Source organism: Colius striatus, chromosome 8 (assembly GCF_028858725.1).
Source record: "Colius striatus isolate bColStr4 chromosome 8, bColStr4.1.hap1, whole genome shotgun sequence".
NCBI classification, from domain to species: Eukaryota; Metazoa; Chordata; class Aves; order Coliiformes; family Coliidae; genus Colius; species Colius striatus.
In genome coordinates this window covers 10,064,585-10,083,582 of record NC_084766.1, presented here as the reverse complement: position 1 = coordinate 10,083,582, position 18,998 = coordinate 10,064,585, and the positions used below count along the sequence as shown (strand labels likewise).

The following is an 18,998-nucleotide window of genomic DNA, read 5'->3' as shown; positions in this document are numbered from 1 at the left end:
GTGTGGGGCCTACAGATCAGAGAGTTAGAATGGAAGATGGTGTGTGAGCTGCTAGATAACACGCATCTGGTTTCACATCCTTCACACTGACTGCTCAACTGAAGAAGAGAAATTAGCTCATCTCTTACTAGTTCTCTGAGCCCACACCTCATTTCTCCACTAATGGCAGGAGCTTCTTATTCAGGGATTCTGTAGCAAACTTCCATTACTAAAGCAGGTTGGAGTTTTTGGTACTCATTTCTGAGTTAGTAGTAAAGGAAATAAATGAGATGAAAAATGTCCCTTAACTAAATAACCTGAGCTATAAGTAACCTATTGCTTAGGAGAAGGATATAACTGAGTGCCCTTAGCTTTGATCAAAAGATAAATACTGAGAAGAAAAATGTAGTACAAACTAGGAGGTTTCTTGGATGTTTTTTACTGACACTCCTTCAAAATTAATGATTTGTCACTGTGTGGAAGAACATGAAGAACGATACTGGAATTGTCAGTACTGGAATTATCACTAGCATCACTTTTTCCCCACATTATCTCTTCCTGTGATTCAGTGGCTTTGAGTCTGCTGGGTTTGGACTAGTACAGAATGCAGAATGTGGGGTTTTGCTGCAAGTGGTGAGCTGGGTATCATCACTGGTAACAGGAGAATGGCCTTACAGTCAATGTTAGAGAGAAGGGGACAGGAACATCAAGTGGTCTCACATTTTATTTGGCTGTGTTTTCTATCTAGAGCTCTTGGAATTCAAGCATTTCTTCTCCCAATTTCTGGATCCTGAACCTAAAATACCATCTGCACTTGTGTGTGGATTTCTTCACTGTGTTGTTCGTAGCTGATGAATACACAGATTACTTACAAGAGCTGAGAGTATAAATATGTAAACTGATCATATTTACTTTATGTACTGTCATATAATTTTACTGCTACTGTACAGGACAGGTAACCTCTCTGCCATGTAATAATATCACAATACTGACACAGGTTTACAGGTCTCAGCATCAATTACAGTGTTAGCATACCTACTGCTTAACTTGCCCTGTGAACTTAGCGTGTGACTGCACTTTAATACGTACTAGAATTGGATGTATGTCTTGTACTTCTAATGAAAATTAATTTTAATACTCACACATTTATTAACTTCATGTCTCAACAAACTTGGGAACAATTCAGTGTTTTGTATTTCATAAACAGTTTCATAATAGTAAATTGATTTTTGTCATTTAATTAACAAAATTATATGGTTTTTGTTCCTCTAACTCCTGTGTGTCTTGAACTAAACTCATGTAATGGCCCTTTATCTTTCTCTTGGTTATAGGATATAATGTGACGACATAGCAAACTTAAGTACAATTTTAAACTTTGGCATCTGTATTCTGGAGCTTTAATGATGCAGCTTTAGAAAAACAGCATTTAGAATCTGTTAATGAACCAATTATGAACACTTGTTGTAATACAGAAATGTTATACTACCTTCTCTAGGCTCCTAGCCTGAAGTGCTTTCTCACTCAGAAATGCCAATGAAAAGTTTTCTTACTTGAGCCTTCCAGTTGTTCATGTTTCCACTTATTGTGCACTTCATAGGAGAAGTATTTAGACTTTTTGTATGCAAGCATTACAAATAAAGATCAAGTTAGCAATTCCAGCAGGTAACATGCAGCTCTTTCTCACCAGCAAGAAAGCTGCTGTATGCAAATTAACTATAAGTCAGGTTCAGACTTTGATTTTTCCTGCTTTTTTTTTTGTTTAAAACAAAGATGCATTGATTAACGTGATGAAATGTTTCAAAGTCCTTGTGGACTGATTCAGATTCTTTGTAGGGTGTACAAAGTGTTGATGTTAGCAGATCAAAGTTGCTTCAGAATATTATCTTGGAAGTTTGCTGATTCATGTTGAAAAAGTGACAAATTATCTTAATCCTGAAATCATTACATTACTGTCCTTTATATGTAACTACATTTGCTCTGAGAAATGAGTGTTCAGCTATGTGAAGATATGTCTTTTAAGAAAAACTCCTCCTATGTTGGGTAGTTGCAGATTGGACTACAAGAGAAATGTCTCTTGTACCTAACTAGGTACTATTTGTTTGTCTGTTGCACATGTATCTCAATGGATGAAATGCCTCCCTTGATATAGTCTATATTGCTTTCAGTAATTTTTTTTTGAGACAGTATTTTTCTTTAAGTTGAAATTTCTCCAGACAGAAAAAAATAATGCTGTGCTGTATTACCAGTTATTTTACTAACCTCATGCTCTGGCGAATAGTAATTGAAAAAAGAAAAACCAATGGGAGTGGTTTTGTGTCATTATTTGAAGTCTTACTCCATACTGTGGAATCGTTTTGAACAATGTTGAAATATGAGTGTAATACATCCAGCTAAAAGGAAAGGGGGGAAAAAATCCAAAAGGAGGTGTTGGCAAATGCTCCAGCTTTAAGATGTGACATCTTGACGATAGTAGAAAATGAGAGCTTGCCAGTGTAGCCTTTCAGCAATACTGTGTCTTCAAATGAAGGTCTATTTAAGGAAAACTTATCCTGTGCCAAGGCAGTGAGATAAGGGATGTCAGAACTGATCAGAAAATGAAAAATGGATATATATAGCAGGGTTTGTGTGTCTGCTTGCTGCCCCTTCGAAAAGAAACCATGGTAATTTGGAGTCCCTTCAAGCTAGTGAGTGAGTTGCTAGGAAGGTGGGTGATTATAAACAGTGTGAGCAACATGGCTAAAATATTTAATACAGTGCATCATATGATGCTTTTCTTCATTGATAGATATCTAACATGTATGTGGATGGATGCAAATATTTTTAATATATACAGTTGTAATCAAACACACAAATTCAGGTCACTGCTCTAAACAGTATTGAAGAGGCAAGAGATTATCTGTGTTAAAAGATGTCATTTTATAAGAGCAAAAGTGTTCCATGCTGGTCTTGCTATAAATATTATTTGTACTGCATTACTTAAACACTATTGCTACCTTTGTTTTTGCAAGGTGGATTAAAAATCGATGGGGGATATGGTAATTGCATTAGAAGTGGTGAAAAGTTGCAGTTCTGTCATGGCAATTGCTCATTGTTTTGTCTTGGTCCTCTGACATCATTGTCCTTGTCTTTTTCTTGTCTCTGCTTTCCCATTATGCTATTGGCAAGGAGTTGAGAAGTTAGTCCATTACTTCTGTGATAAAGCGTGGTACAGTACAACTTCAGATTTCTTCCCATCTCCTCCTCATGCATTTTCACTGTTGTTGGGTTTTGGTTTTTTTACCCTATGCATGATGCATGTTTATGGGAGATGTGCATGCAGTTCTCAGATTTCTCATTGCTTCATTTCCCTCGCTCCTCAAAATACTGCAGGCAGAAAATGCCTTTATTTTAATCTACAGAGGTATGATATAGGGACTCGAGATGGTGTTAGAGGTACAGAAAAAGCAGAGCAAATCTGAAGGGAATTTTAAAGTGGTATTGCAATGAGTATCAATGTCATGACCACATTGATTTGACTTCTTATAAGATACTTGTCTCAGCTTTCTAACACAAGGCTAATACAACCTTAGTGGTTCAATAACTATGTAGTAAGGGTAATCCTCTTAGTGGATATGTTGCTGTTTTTCTCTGGGTGATGTAGCAGCCAGTTTTACTTGAGAGAAGCAAGAGAATCTCTTAAGCTCATGTTGTAGGTGCTGTAATTTGTTGATTTTGCTTGATGCATCAATACATGCAAGTCTTTGAAGGTGTTCTCAGTACAGAAAAGTTTCTTGTGCAAGAAGGAGCATGTACACAAAGGTTTTTGTCTAATCAGTTTTCAACTTGGAGAGGACTAATTTTATTCAGTTACATTGTACTCAATGTTTTAAAGTCTTAACTTTGCATTTTAGGAGCATCCTAAGGGAATACAGGTGTTTGTCCAGCCAAGTGTTTTCTCTAAGACAAGCATAGAAGTGTGATTGGCATGAGAGTCTACACCAACTCATGGTTTGTCCCACCTCAAAATATTATCAAAGCAATGCAGATGACAAACTTTATTTTAAGACTTCCATGAAATAAAATACTAGCCAGTGGGATGCTTCTTTATCTTTCTGTTCTCTTTCCTTCTTGTGATGAAATTCACCAAGTACTAATCCTTCTGCTGGCTGTTCTTTTTAACTAATAACACCGTCATAATTTATTAAGACTTTCCTAGTAAAAAAAGAATAAGTTGTATATAAGACAAAGATATAAGCTGTAGATGAAGGTAGTGCAGTTCTCAGTGTCAGGCACCTTGTCAAGTGTTACTTCTATGTTTGGAAAGTGGTATTTTTCTGCTTTCTGTGGCATCTCGAATGTTTTTGCATAAAGCCACTTGAAGAGATTGAAATCTGTAGTTATGATTGTTGGATGGACTTACTAAGCAGAAATACAAAATTAGAAAACAGTACGGTATTTAGAACAATTGAGCAAACCCGATATCAGAGTTTTAATGTCCTTATTCTGAGCATGTAACTGTTTTCTACCTTTGCATTGCTAACTTTCTGGATAGTAAGCTTATTGGGCTTTTTAGGTTGTGAAGGATGATCAGAAAGGAAACACATATTCACTATTTCTATATTTAAAAGGTGAAATTGTCCAAATGGAAAACTATTGCCTAGCTTTTGTCAAAAGAACTCAAAATAGCATTATGGGAAGCTTGCTCCTTTGCTGTATCTCAGATGTTTTTGCATTCAATGCACTCAGCTTTCCATACAAATACAGTTTCTTCTCTAATGTAGAAAAGTGTCATTTTGCCAAGTAGTACAGTTAGGATTATTTGATATGAAGTTAAGATTTGTAAAGCTCAGATTACATAGTTGTCTGCATTTTTAAAGACTGGCATTTAGAAGATTTTTCTAGGTGAGCAGATGTTTCCTGACAATTATTTTTACATCTTACGATTTGACACAATACTATTTGCTATAAATTTGTTACTTCAAGTAGGATTAGAAAATGTGACTTGTTGAAGTATTTGTATGGGAATCAGATATATATTGCTTTGGTTTCTGCACTCATTTTTAGCAGTTTTATTTTTGCAGGTGAGGTCTCAAATCAATAAATCTTTTGGGCTAACATCTGTCAGCTCCTAAGATGGAAGGATGACTTCTGTAACCCATTACAGAAACACTGAAAAATGATGAAAATATCTGGAGGATTCATTTTCAGCTGTAACTCTTAAAATATTGAATCAGTAATTGTTTTTAGCACTTCTTTCCTGTAGGGTTGCTTGGTTAAGGATTCACAAATTTCACTCATTACTATGTTTTTTTTTTCTTGATGAGGGATTTTGACAATTGAGTTTTCAATAGTATTTCTACCAGGGGAAAGATGAAAAGCTTAAAGAATCCAGCAACATGCTATTGAGGACTTTGGCACAGCTATCGTTAAGTGATTTGTGCTCATTTTAATAGCAAAAAAGACCAGATAAATAATTGCCTTTCTAATTAGAAGCTGGGAATAATTCAAGAGAGTGACTGAAGTGGCATCTTTAGTCAAATGTCTTGAAGACAAAACATTGCCTCTTTTTTTTGCTGTGGCTGTATTTCCCTAGTGAAAGAACATAAGTCTGCTTATTATGCTTATGTGCAATCTATCGATTAAGAACTGAAGTAGTTTAGGAATAAGACTAGCTTATAGCAGTTCAGTTCCCTTCTATTACAAAGAAAATGAGAAAATCATCCAAACTTTGAAACTTGTTAAAAATATAGCTTGTTTTATAATAGTTTGGCAGTTTTGCTATAAATTGCAGAAGTTGTAGTAGTGCTTCCAAGATCTGTATACAAGTTACAAGTCTAGGATGCATATGTGAAACTAGCACACACATTAATCTCTACAGTCTTTTTACAGGGAAGAAAAGAAAATAGACATGTCCCAAAAGAGGTACTGACAGTTCTTGTGTCTGATACATGTCTGATTAGTTGTATCTTCTGATATAACTTAAAACCTTCATTGTTATCTTTATCCCTTGGTTATTGGTGTAGTAGTGCATGATCTCTAGCTTCACATGTACTCTGGTGTGTTGCTGTGTTTAAGATCACTCCTTTGTCAATCATAGAATGATTTCAGTTGAAAGGGACCCTGAAGATCATCTAGTTCTACTAATCCTCCTCCCATAGGCAGGGACACCTTCCATTAGACCAGGTTGCTCAAGGCCCCATCCAGCCTGGCCATGAACACTGCCAGGGATGGGGCCACCACAGCCTCTCTGGGCAACTTGTGACAGTGCCTCAGCACCCTCACAGGGAAGGATTTCTCTATCTGATTTAAATCTGCATTCTTTTAGTTTGGAGCTATCACTCCTTGTCCTATCGGTATGTGCCCCTGTAAGAAGTCCCTCTCTGTCTTTCTTGTAGACCCCCTTAGGTTCTGGAAGGCTGCTAGAAGATTTTCCCAGAGCCTTCTCTTCTCCAGGCTGAATAATCTCAATTTTCTCAGCCTATTGTCACAGGAGAGGTGCTCCAGCCCTCTGGAGCATCTTTGCAGCCCTCCTCTGGACTTGCTTCAACAACTCCATGTGCTTCTCAAGCTTCTTTAAGAGGCATCAGTACTCCAGATAGGGTCTCATGAGACAGGAGTAGAGAGGGAGAATCACCTCCTTCAACCTGCTGGTCATTCTTCTTTCAGTGCAGCCCGGGCTGCAGTTGGGGTTCTGGGCTGCAAGTGCACATTGCCAAGTCACGTTGAACTTCTTGTCAACGAACAGCCCCAAGTCATCCGTCTCAGGGATGTTCTCAATTTGTTCTCCACCTAGCCTGTATTTGTGCCTGGGATTGCCCTGACCCATGTGCAGGACTTTGCACTTGGCCTTGAACTTTATGAGGTTCCCACAGTCCCACCTCTCAAGCCTGTCCAGATCCCTGGGGATGCCATTCCTTCCCTCCAGCGAGTCAACCACACCACTCACCTTGGTGTGCTTGGCAAACTTGATGAGGGTGCACTTGATGCCCCTGCCCATGTTGCTGATAAAGAAGTTAACCAATGTCTGTCTTCCTACAAACCCTGGAGGTTCACCGCTCATCACTAGTCTTCACTTGGACATCAACCCATTGGTTGCAACTCTTTGAGTGAGACCAATGAGTCACTTCTTTACCCACCAAGTGCTCCCTCCATCAAATCTGTGTCTTTCCAAGTTAGAGACAAGGATGTTGTGCAGGACAGTGTCAGATGCCTTGCACAAGTCCAGGTAGATGATGTCAATTGCTCTTCCCTTATCCACCAACGCTGTAAACCCACTGTAGAAGGTCACTGAATTTGATCTACTCCCTGATGTTGCTGGGCACAGAGGTGAGACTGACTACAGGCCTGGAGTTCCCTGGGTCTTCCTTAATTTTTAACAATGGAGGTTCTGTTTCCTTTTTTCTAGTCACTGGGAACTGCAGCAAGTTGCCATGGCTTCTCAAATATGATGGATTCCTCTGCCAGTTTCCTCAGGATCAGTGGATACATATCTTAGCAGATCTCATGAACATATGCACCTCTGCGTTCCTTAAGTGGGCTTGAATCCATTCAAGATGAAACAGTTACCTGGGTCTAGTCAGTAGCCTAGTTACAACGTATCTGTATCAAATTTTCCGACCTCAGCAAGGCGAGGAAGATGCACTGTAAATTCATGTGTCCTGCCTGTGCACTACAGAACATTGATAAAAGGTTTGGGGTAGTTTTAACTTCAGTATGGAGTGAATAGCAATTAAAAGATAGCTACAGTCTGATAGTGGTTGCATGTATTTATTAAATACTTTGATGAGAATTGATCAGTACCTGTGTGCCATTCTTACGCTGTCCTGCAGATTTAGGTGAAACCATCAACCATACCTTTTCCATGTTTATTTTTTAAACTAATTTGTTTCTTTTTTTATCTTTATGTTGTTGTATATTTCAGTGCTGGTATTGTATTTTCCATTTCAGTTACAAGTCACATCTGTACATGTCCCATGAACCATGATGTTTTGCCAAAGTCAAAGCTATGATTTTTAAAACAAAGACATATAGCCCTTTTCAAGCATCCAGTCAGCACACGTTGGATTCAGAATGTTATCTGGTATTTTCTTTGCCTAATGTATTACTGTATTCTTTTCTCTTTAACAGCCTCAAGTACTACAGCCTTCCAGCAGCCTTCCCAGTTCCACAGACCTCGCCCAGGGAAAACTAACAAAAATGCCACATATCGAGGCCCCCAGTGAATATCCCAAGTGCAGTCTGCATGAAAATAGCAATCATCAGAATCAAAATGCTGCAAATGTCTCTCTCACAAATAGCCTGAATGATATAAACTCTTTAATGAACATTCAATTAAACATTAAAGATGAGAATGCATCATATTTGGACAATTTGAAAAACAAAAATACTGGAGAGGTAGCTGGTAGTAAAGAAGTCGCATTACCATCTCGTTCCTGTTTTCAGACCTCTCCACAAGCTGATGCTAGAGAGGTGCAGACTGAATTAACTATGAAAGGTCAACCCTCACTCACAAACCAGGCTCCTCAGCCAAAGACTTCAAGAATTGCCAAGCCCCCAACTGCTTTAGTGCCTCCGACAATGGCTGTTCTCGCACGATCTGCAAATCATTCCTCTGCTTCCAAGGAACGTGAGCTTCTACCGTTAAGTAGTTCAGCTCAGCTACAGCCAACATCTAGTCAAGATAACCTAAAGGGTAAACAGAGTCAGAAAGTGTCTAAACTTCGCCCACCAACTACTTTTAAGTCTAAGCAAATGAGCAGTCAGAAATCCACACCAGTATCGCCAGAGCCTCAAAACACCAGTGTGAAGACGAGCATCCCAAAGCCACTGGTACAGAGAAAGGAAATGACGCCAATGTCCAATATCGGTTTGCGTTCCCGCCTCCCTAAACCAAAGACACATTGAGAACGTACCTACAGCTCGTTGAATGATGCCATACATTAAACTGCTTTCTAAGTTTTGACTGCCTGTGAGGTGGCTTTACCTACAGCCTGCAAAACCTGAGCAAATATTAAAAGTAGCATCTTTGTGTAGTGCTTGCATACTCCATCCTGTCACGTTTTGAAGCTCTTGTTACGAGCTGTGCAGCTGCTCTTGAGAGTTTTATTACATTGAAGGTCTCTTTTAAAGGTCATATTGCCCAGTGTTCTGAGTAGTTAACCAAATAATGAAGTCTGTGGTGACCATGAATACCAGAGTGCTGCACTGTGTATTTCAGTATGGCAGAAATCATTTCTTACCTCTGAGTTGTTAGACAATGAAATTATTATTCGGTTTAACTTCTTGATTTTGAGTATTTGTTAGATGAGAGTAGTGGAAAATTAGACTTACTGGCAGATGTTTTGTTGGCCATAATTCTGACTCTGTATTCCAGAGGCCTATGCAAAAATCCTTGTATTTATCATCTCAAGACTGACATATTTAATGTTATTTAATCTGATGGATGGGGTGGGTTGTTTTGTTTTGCTGTAATCTGAAATTGCTCTATTCTTTATTTATCCTGTTTTCACTGTTCACAGACAATAAGAGTATTTCACAGGGTGAAATGAATCTTCTCTCTTAATCATCATCATTTGTTAAAATGATTGTGATATGTTTTTATTGTGTTGAATAGACACATGACTGGGTAGATTCTTAAAACGCAGTGCTTAGGAAACTTGTGCAAAGCCTTCCAATACAGGCTCTTACAAATTGGTAATTAAGGAGCCTCTGGTAGTAAGGGGGTCCATTACACCTTTGTTGAGGTTGCACAACGTGCATTTTTAATATTTTTAAACTTTTATTGTACTACTTGTATTTATTGATTTCTGTTTAATGTTGAAAGACTCTGAAGTACCTGACTTGAAATTTTGCACAAACTTTGCCATGTGTATGAGGATTTGAAACTATTTTACAGAATAAAACTTGTATTTAAAAAAGCAGCTATTTTTGAAAAAGGACAAAGAATGAATTAGCCCCACTTCTTTGCTTTGAGCAATCCTATTATGTCCTAATCCAGAGCTGGTACTCTTAAGAGTTTTTCAGAGATATGTATTTTGGTTTGGGGTTTTTTTCTAAGTTGAGTTTTTTGTTGGGGTGGTTTTTTTTTAATTTCTAAAATGCATGATAACTGGGAAGGAGCTTTTGGGGGAAATAAAGAAACATTTTTCTGCTCTCTAGGACAAGTATTTTTTTCTGAAAGTGGTCTGGAAATACAGACCCGTCATGGTGCAGCTATGGGACCATGACACACGTTCTGTGAGTTAAATGCATATCCAGTGAAGCTTTCCAGAAACTTAAGGTTATGTCCCATCTCCAGTTCTTCCCTTCTTTCCCATCACTGTCTCTTGAATGTTACCAATTGGGGTTTGGCTTTTTGTTTTTTTTCTTCCTGTTCATGGTTTTCAAATCATCAGCGGAAGGCTGTTACTGTAACTGCTCAAAATCTCTTCCTGAACTGCAAATACCCTCAGTGAAATGAAACAGAGTAATAGATTGTTCCAGGCTTTGGCTATTGCATGTTGAGATGTTACAGTATTTCCTTTGAGAGAATTAAAGCAAATAGGTAATACACATTTCATAACTAAGTTCAATAATCAACTTCTGTAATGTAAGCCCTGTAACTAGGGGTATCATGATGGATTCCTTAGTTGGGTGGCAGAAGGAAAACAACCAATTATCTCACCTGAGTTTTGCAGTACATAATTGATATCAAAGAAAATATTTGGATCTGTCACACTGTAAACTCTTTTAACTGACAATGAAGTGGAAAAATTAAAAGCTTGGGGGGTAAATGAGTAGGAGGAAGGTTGTATTTCAGAAGTGCTTATATCAGTCTGCAAGAGAGACCTGCAGGACTTCTTGGGATAAGCAAAAAATAACAAGAGTAACATTAATTGTTACAGTTAAAATAGGATCAAAATAACTATAATTCAAGATTACTGTAACAATTATTCAAAAAAATCTTTCTTTTCTTGAAAAGCATTGAATGAGATGACCTTCAGTGCAAGCATCTGACTTCAATGAGAAAACAAAACTGACTGTTTATGTTCCCCAAAAGTAGCTCCTGGCAGCTAACTGCATTTCTCAGGAGTTTAAAAACTGCTGAGGAAATGATCAGATTCCTGGTTAATTTTCAGGTCCATATAGATTTCTATGAAAGGTGTTTTTTTTTTAAGTTGACTTTCCTTGAAGAGAAGCTGACTTTATTTTTAGTTGTGTATGACATTGTGTAAAAAGACAATTTTCACTTAATGCTATTGACAGAGATATTTCACTATGAGTTCTTTTGCGTCTTCTTCTGGAGGTATCACCAGCCTGATTTAGTGATGGTCAATTTTTTGTGTTTACATTTAAAAGTATAGACACCTGTCTATCTGCACCTTTACTGAAAATTAACAAAGCAGAGAGATGATCAGGGTTTTCATAAAAATAAAGCTAGTTCTTAATCATTTCCTTTTTTTTTCAGGAGAATGAAGATGTGTTCTGGGGTTTGGGGTTGGGTTTTTTTCTGTGTTGAAAGAGCCTAAGTAAATGATAGCATTGTTATAGCATTTCCCCATTTTGTTCTGACAGATTAGTGTGTCACTGAGACACAGGATGTGATCACAGATGAGACAGATGCTAGCCTGAATTGTATCTGTATTCAGCTGCTAACCTCGCATCCCTTTAAAGACAACTATGTGTTTTGGCTCTTCAGACTTTACCATGGAAGGCTCTATTGCATGTATAGTAAGTCCAGAGTACGAGCAAAGCCTGGAAGGGCAGCTGGAAGGAGAGTTGTGAAGTCTGAGGCTTCACTTGGGTGAAGGACAGAGTCGAGGGGAGATGGATAACAGGGCACCGTGTAGAGCTTGTTAAATGGGATTAAGTAAGTATTTTCAGGTAACAGATCTACCTTATGGAAGGTGCAGATATATCATCAGTACTGGTGCAGATACATCCTAAATACTTAAAGGATTTGATATCTTCAGGGTCTTTTTAGGTTTGTAAAACTGGTTTATTGCCATTTTTATTGGTTTTGATTTCTCATTCTTTTGTGCAATATTCACAAAAGTAGTAAACTACTGTTCAGTGTGTGTGTACAGAGGCAATTACGCATCTTAGCAAGTGAATAAACACAGAAGAAAAAACCAGAATTGCACTTTAAATGAGCTTTATTGCTTGGAGTTGTGCCTAAAATAATCTAGATGCCTCCTGCGATGTGTGGCTTTTGTTTGAAACTAATTTCTCTGCCAGTGTTGCTGTTTCCAAGGTATCTTCACGTCACTTTCACAGAATCAATACGCACTCTAGCATGTTTAAGAATATTCATCTAGTGTACTGAGTTTTTGTTGTGCAATGATTTTAATTCAACCGTGGAATTTTAACACTGATGATGCAGTGAGATTATTATCTTCCCCTTCCCTGAAGCTAGTGCTTCCTACTGCCAATCAAGGCCGATGGCAAAACTTCCCTGAGACTAGTGTAGCCCTTAAACGTATGCCGGGTACATTATTCTTTTTGTTTGAGAAAAGTGCAATATTATCTCTTAGACTCTCACAAAGGCCCTGGAAATCTAAAATGGCACTGCATTTTTCATGTAGTTCTGAAACAAGTGACTTTCTCAAGTTGACTTCTCATATCAGTGAGACTAGACGTAGCAACTAGACCGCCTCATAGGTCAGAAAAGTCATTTCATCCTCGATCGAAACACTGATTTGTTGTAATGATGCTGAAAACCTGAATCCCCTTTGTGTGATTTACTTTGCATGTCACAACCATGTGCACATTCTAAAGTGTCATACTTGGGTAGGTTGCATGTTGGGGAGGGAAGTATTTCTGTTCTTGCACAGCACATAATCCTCTTAATATGGACGTTTTCTTGCCATACGAATGGAAATCCGTCCTTGAATTTGGCTTCCGTAGCTTTTCCTTATCTCGTTAAAGTGGCTTTTTCTGAGCAGAGTGGATTGAATACATGATCCTGGTGGTAGGTCTCAGTATAGTCATTTTACAACTGTGTTTTAAGGAAATTCAGTCACTGTTGTGGTAAAGCTGCTCACTGCCTACTTAATTGTAAAAGCACCACAATAAAAACAATATAATGCCAGTATCACTGAAATCTTAAATTCAATACTAGCTGAAACGAGAGGTACCCTTACTATCTGCTTTGGTTTGTTTTTTTTAACCCAGGCCAGAGTAAATACTGTATATTGGAATTTGCTTGTAAAGTTGATGAAAAGACCTGTATGTAAAAATTCTTTCCTCGATGTTGCTCTAGTGAATAAAATAAAAGTCATAATTCTAATAAGTATCTATTTCTCCTGACTGTTCATTTGCATGGATTTTTAAGTGACTCTTCAGGATTGTAGGACTGCAGACAGGAAATTTTGGGGGAGGAAAAGATTGTAATTACACTGTTTTCGAATGGAATTGTCTTTCTCCAACAGAGTTGCAGGCCTTTAGCATGAGACTTTTTAATTAAGGAAAAAAAAAAAGGAAGACATAGAGAGGCTACATGTTGTAAGCATTGTGTAAGATGAAGTCAAGAGTGTGGCCAGCAGTCAAGGGAGGTGGTTCTCCCCCTCTACTCTGCCCTGGTGAGGCCTCATCTGGAGTCCTGTGTCCAGTTCTGGGGTCCTCAGCTCAAGAGGGACAGGGAAGTGCTGGAGAGAGTCCAGCGCAGGGCCACCAAGATGATCAGGGGACTGGAACATCTTTCATATGAAGAAAGGCTGCGGGAACTGGGGCTGTTTAGTCTGGAGAAGAGGAGATTGAGGGGAGATCTTAATAACATTTACAGATATCTAAAGGGTGAGTGTCAGGAGGTTGGGATATCCCTCTTTTCTCTAGTAGATAGTAACAGGACAAGGGGTAATGGGATGAAGCTGGAACACAAAAAGTTCCACTTAAACATAAGAAAAAACTATTTCACTGCTGAGGTGAGGGAGCCCTGGCACAGGCTGCCCGGAGGGATTGTGGAGTCTCCTTCCTTGGAGGTCTTCAAGACCCACCTGGACATGTTCCTATGTGACCTGATCTAGGTGAACCTGCTTCTGCAGGGGGGTTGGACTAGATGATCTCTAAAGGTCCCTTCCAACCCCTACCATTCTATGATATGGCCAGTACTTAAAAGGTATATTATTTCACCTATAGTGCACATTTGGGAACAGTATTTTGTGGAGTTTTCTTAGGTAATTAATTGGAATGATTATCATAAGAGATTACTTTGTGAAAATAAATTCCCCACAGGAGCCCAAATCAATACAATGTATGCAGGCATGTAAACATTCATTAAGAGCTCCTAATTGTAGATCAGTATTTTACCCACAGTTTGAACGGCTTATAATTCTTGAAATAAAAAGAAATCTACTGCATTTCAATTAATCTAAACTGTTTTAGTAGATGCAAGTTCAAGTTTGATATTTTAGTAAGAAATTGGGTATTGGTCAAGGGAGAATCCTGTTGTTTGAAGAAAGAGCACTTTAAAAATGCTGCAGATAAGACACTTGTAATCTTTAACCTAAGGCTTTATTTTGATCAAGATCATCTTTGAAGACTTTCACAGATTTTGGGAGTGAACTCCTCCACAGGATTTCCAAGTTCAAACACATTTTATGTTCCTTCCTCAACTGAGGCCCAACAAGGTAGTAACATATCGTGGATCCTCCTGCCTTGATGCTTCTGCTGGATAAGTGTGCTTTGTGTTACTTGGTGGATAAGACTGTGTTACAGTGATGTGTAATCCTATCAGTGTGATCATCAAGTGCTAAACAGCTGATGCAATGACTATGTTGGTAGTGTTCCTAAAAGCTGTAGTTCACAGCTCTCTTGTGTCCCCTGCCCTCTCCCACCCAGAGGTAAAGGCCTTCTGGCACTGATGAGCAAGCGTTCTGCTGGCTAGATCAGGAGCAATGGTTTCCCAGCATGAGTAGATCTGCTTTATCGTCATTGGACAGAATATTGCATGTGAGGAGAAAGTGTTAGATGAGAAGACAATTCACACAATTCCCTTCTTTTGCAACCTAGAAACAACACTTTTCCTTGCACTTAAAATCAAACCATTGCTGTATATGTTTGAATGCAACTGAACCTCAAGGCCAGTTAATGTCCAAGCGTATGTAACATCAACCAGATCTCTGTGGTTGCTGCCTTATCCCTGCTATGAAGATTAACTGCTTTTTTCTCAAAAGGATTGCCTTTTGCAGAGGACACTCAACATAAATACGACAGCTCTAAAAAGTAATTGAGTATTTAGTGCTAATCAGGCAAAAGTAAGAGAGACATTTTTCTGTTAGGAGTTCTAGTTGTTTTCTTGTGAAACCACAGGCAGTAAGAGTGCTCAGGTCCAGTAGAATACACGGGGCAGTTGTGCATCCTTGCTCAAGGTCCTGACTGAATGTAGTGTGAGTTCTTAGGATGAAGGTAACGCAGAAGTAACTGCCTTATGTAACAGTCCAGAAACTCTGTTCTAGGAATGATTTTGAATTTGGTTATGCCAAAGCAGAGCAAAGTGTGAAAACTTCAGTGTTGTTTAAAATGCTTCCCTTCATCACAGCTTCGAAAATCACTTCAATTGCTGAAAGCATTTAATGATGGAGGTTGGCTTTTGAAGCCTATTAAAATGCAAGCTTCTGAAATAGCCCAAAGTGGCAGATTTCTGAAAACTGGTGTAGCGACCAGGCACTCCAGCAGTTACTTGGGTTTGTTTGTTTTCTTGTTTGTTTTCAAGAAAATTCCATAGCAATGCAGGAGTCTGGGAGAAACATACTTAACTTCAATGGGGCTTCGTGTTCTGAGAGAATGTGTTTCTCTTAATAGCTCTCCAAACAAAGCAACTGTTTAGATTTTATTCTGAAGAGACCTGATACATCATTCTCTTGGGTGCTAGAGTTAGCAGAGACACCCTTGAAAATCAATCTGTGGAAATTTCCTTAATTTCTTTATCATCATCAGTATAGAATAGCTTCTGTGAACACAGTGGCAAGCCCCAGGGATGGTAAAAACCACTAATTTAGCTGTATCAGCAGTGGATGCATATAAAACCTACGAGCCTTTAAAGACTTGGATCACTTAATCTGATGTATTTCAGTGCTCAGTAATATAAAAGTCCAGCGATTCCTACAGTTCTTTACTGCATTTTAATTGCTACTCGGTTTGACAAACCATACTAATTATCTCATGCTTCCTTTAATCTCTGTGCCTTAGTTTCCTCATATATAAAATGAGAGTAATACCAATGTTAGTGAAGTCAAGACTTGCAAGATTCTATGCTGACAGCATGATAAAAATTCCCTGAGGAAAAGTATCCTCCCTTATTTTCTCAAACATTATATTAATCTCCCTGCATTTTCCTGCTTAGGAGTCTTCAAAAGCCTGACCTAGATACAGAGCTTCATTTCTAAAAAAATAAAATATACTTTTTTTTTACAGAAGGAATTCCTTGCAAGGAAAGCTTTGGGGACCTTTATTGTGAACTATTTTATTACTACCACATCTAATGAATTTCCCTTTTATTAGAGTTCTGCAGCAGTTATTTGCAGGAATTATGTGTGAATGAGAGAGAATAGTTTCTGTGAGTTATGTGCAACACAGTGGACAAGTTCTCTGAAGGCCTATGAGGAAGTTCTCAAGGGAATACATATCTCAGACAGTACCCTGACAGTATCATGAAGTGGTAGGAAGCTGTATCTCCATCTTCCTGGAGGATCCCAAAGGTGTATATTATATGAGTTTGTGGGATACTTTTTGGGTTTAATTCCACTCACCTTTGGCAAAATGATTTAAGCAAACCAGCTTCTTTGTTATTCAGACTACTACAGGCAAGTCAGAGTTTAGTCCTGGTTTATAAACCTCCATTTCTGTTCTGTAATGTCTGTGGGTTGTTGCTGTGTGTTCTTTTTGTACTCTGGTAGCTACCTAGAAGTCCCCGATCACAGGGGAGAGCCCTGCTGCATTAAACAGTAGTAGCAAAGCAGTCACTGCTGCAAGATATGCAGCAGAAGGTTGTTATGCTGAGTTGATCCTGCCAGCATATGAACTTCTGTTTCCAGAAAGTCTATGATGTTCAAACCATATGCTTATAAGCTGTGGCAGATTTGGTATTACTACGCAGGGAAGCTTAACGATACACAAGCTCTTTGCTAATAACACTCCTGTGCGTTTTATGCCAACACTCAATTTCTTACTTCAAAAGAATTAGTTGAGGTCTATGTGTACATTATATTAATGGCTGTTGAAATCTCCATCTGTGGCATTTCTGGGACATGCAGGCTATGGAAAAAATTACCATGTGTTTGTAGTTTGTATTTATACATGCAAAATATGCATTTCCTTTAAAAGACACTTCTAATGACACTTATTCTTGAGCTGCTTTGAGGGTATTCATTTTCTCAAGAGATTACCTTTGACAGTTACTTTGTTATGTAATATTGTCTGGTTTCATGCACATATATTTCTTTTAAAAGAGGGAAAAGTGTCATGGAAGTTATTTTCACACTGCAGTATTACATTTCTTACACTGCTGACAGAACACTGCATCACCTGTGCTTTGTATGTTTTCTGCAGCCTTATCCTTCAGTGTGACCAGTGTTTGTATAAACTAAACAAACTGAGAAACTGAGGAGAGGCAGTAGAAATAAACTGACGACCACAGGATAGATATTACAGAAGGGCATTGTAGATGCTACTGTGAGTAATAGCATGGGTCTATTGTTCTAAGTGCTCTAAACTGAGTAGCACAGACCTCAGCAAACGTGTTTTAACTGGTTTCTGCAGGGTAAATAACGAGGTCTAATAGTATGCTTTTTCTTGGTACAGTACTTAGAGTTCCACTGACAGAAAAAGGTTAAGAATTGTTATAGTACTTACACAGAAAGCGGGTGAGTAAGAGCAAGAAAAATGGCATATTTGTCTGAGAAAGATACCATAGAAAAAATATTTCCATATAATCTCTTTCCCTCTTTAGATCATCTTATAAAAACCCTCATATTTTCATCAGTTTTGATAGCAAAAACTTCTGCTCCTGCCCTTCCTCCACCCCAATTTAATACAGGCAGAAGGCTGGGCTTTTCCTCCTGTGAACACCAGAGGGCAATGCAATGCAAGCAGCCGAGAGGCTGCGCGTTTGTAACCCAGTTTTCCCATACATAATTTCTGTGTATGTCAAAGCACCTTGCCAGGCATAGGTGGGGCTTTTTGACCAGCACACAGACCATTCATCTCCTCACAGTGTCCTGTTTGCTTCGATGGGCCAGCCCCAAACTAAGCAACACTGATTTATTATTTTCAGCGAGCAGGAGCTAAGTTGCTCAGTGGAAAGAAGCAATCATCTGTATGGAGGTGGAGGAAGTAAAACAGACATTGATAACCTGAACTGAAGAGTCTGTATAACTTGAACTGGAGTAATTTAGTTGTTTTCCCTGCTTGGTCTCTGTGACAGGCTTGCCTTTTTTTCAGCACTGTGTATTTATCATTCAGCTCACTGACTGCTCAGGGTGGAAATCCACAAGGGATGTGGGAAATGAAGACTAAACGTGCAAATGTGCCTGCAACTCCAAGCCCTTGTAGAAATCTTTAACTGTTCTTTCAGTGCATAAACACACCCTGCAGAGAAAAATCCTTCCTGCCTGGGAAGCAATGTTCTCTTCACCGCACTGCAACGATTTCCTGGGCTAGTGGTCACTTTTGGAGAATTACTCAAGGCGTGTGTTTTCTTTCCTGTCTAAATGTACATTAACTTTACTGTCTATAGCATAGATTAAATAATAATGAGAAATCCTTATCACTGTTGGAGCCTCAGTTTTCAATGTGCTTTAAATGACACCTATCTCTTGAGAATAGCTTTGTGACATCTTTAAAAAAACCCAAACAACTCACTCCTAAGGTCCCTTGAGTTGAATATCCAGTAGGCAACACTTCCTCCTCTGACCTTCAGCAATGGAAGCTATCCCTTGTGTTGCCTGCTTATATGACATTTCATTTCCCAGTAGTGTTAGTTGTCTGTTGATTTGCTCAGATTTGCACTTTGATATGCAGATGTTACAGCAGTGTGCAGCCCCGCTGCAGCAAGCCTTCCATTC

General features: G+C 38.7%; 1 protein-coding gene across 5 annotated transcripts in view; it reads left to right on the top strand.

Moving 5' to 3' along the window:
- Positions 1-13,228, top strand: part of CCSER2 (coiled-coil serine rich protein 2) — a 70,510-nt gene extending 57,282 nt beyond the window's left edge. For 4 of the 5 annotated variants that reach the window (XM_062001365.1, XM_062001363.1, XM_062001364.1 and 1 more), the window contains one exon: positions 8,086-13,228. In XM_062001365.1, coding sequence (XP_061857349.1) covers positions 8,086-8,862 — 777 coding nt within the window. In that variant the 3' untranslated portion in view covers positions 8,863-13,228. The remainder of the gene's footprint in view (positions 1-8,085) is intronic. The other variant, XM_062001366.1, reaches the window with a different exon arrangement.
- The last annotated feature ends 5,770 nt before the right edge of the window (positions 13,229-18,998 follow it).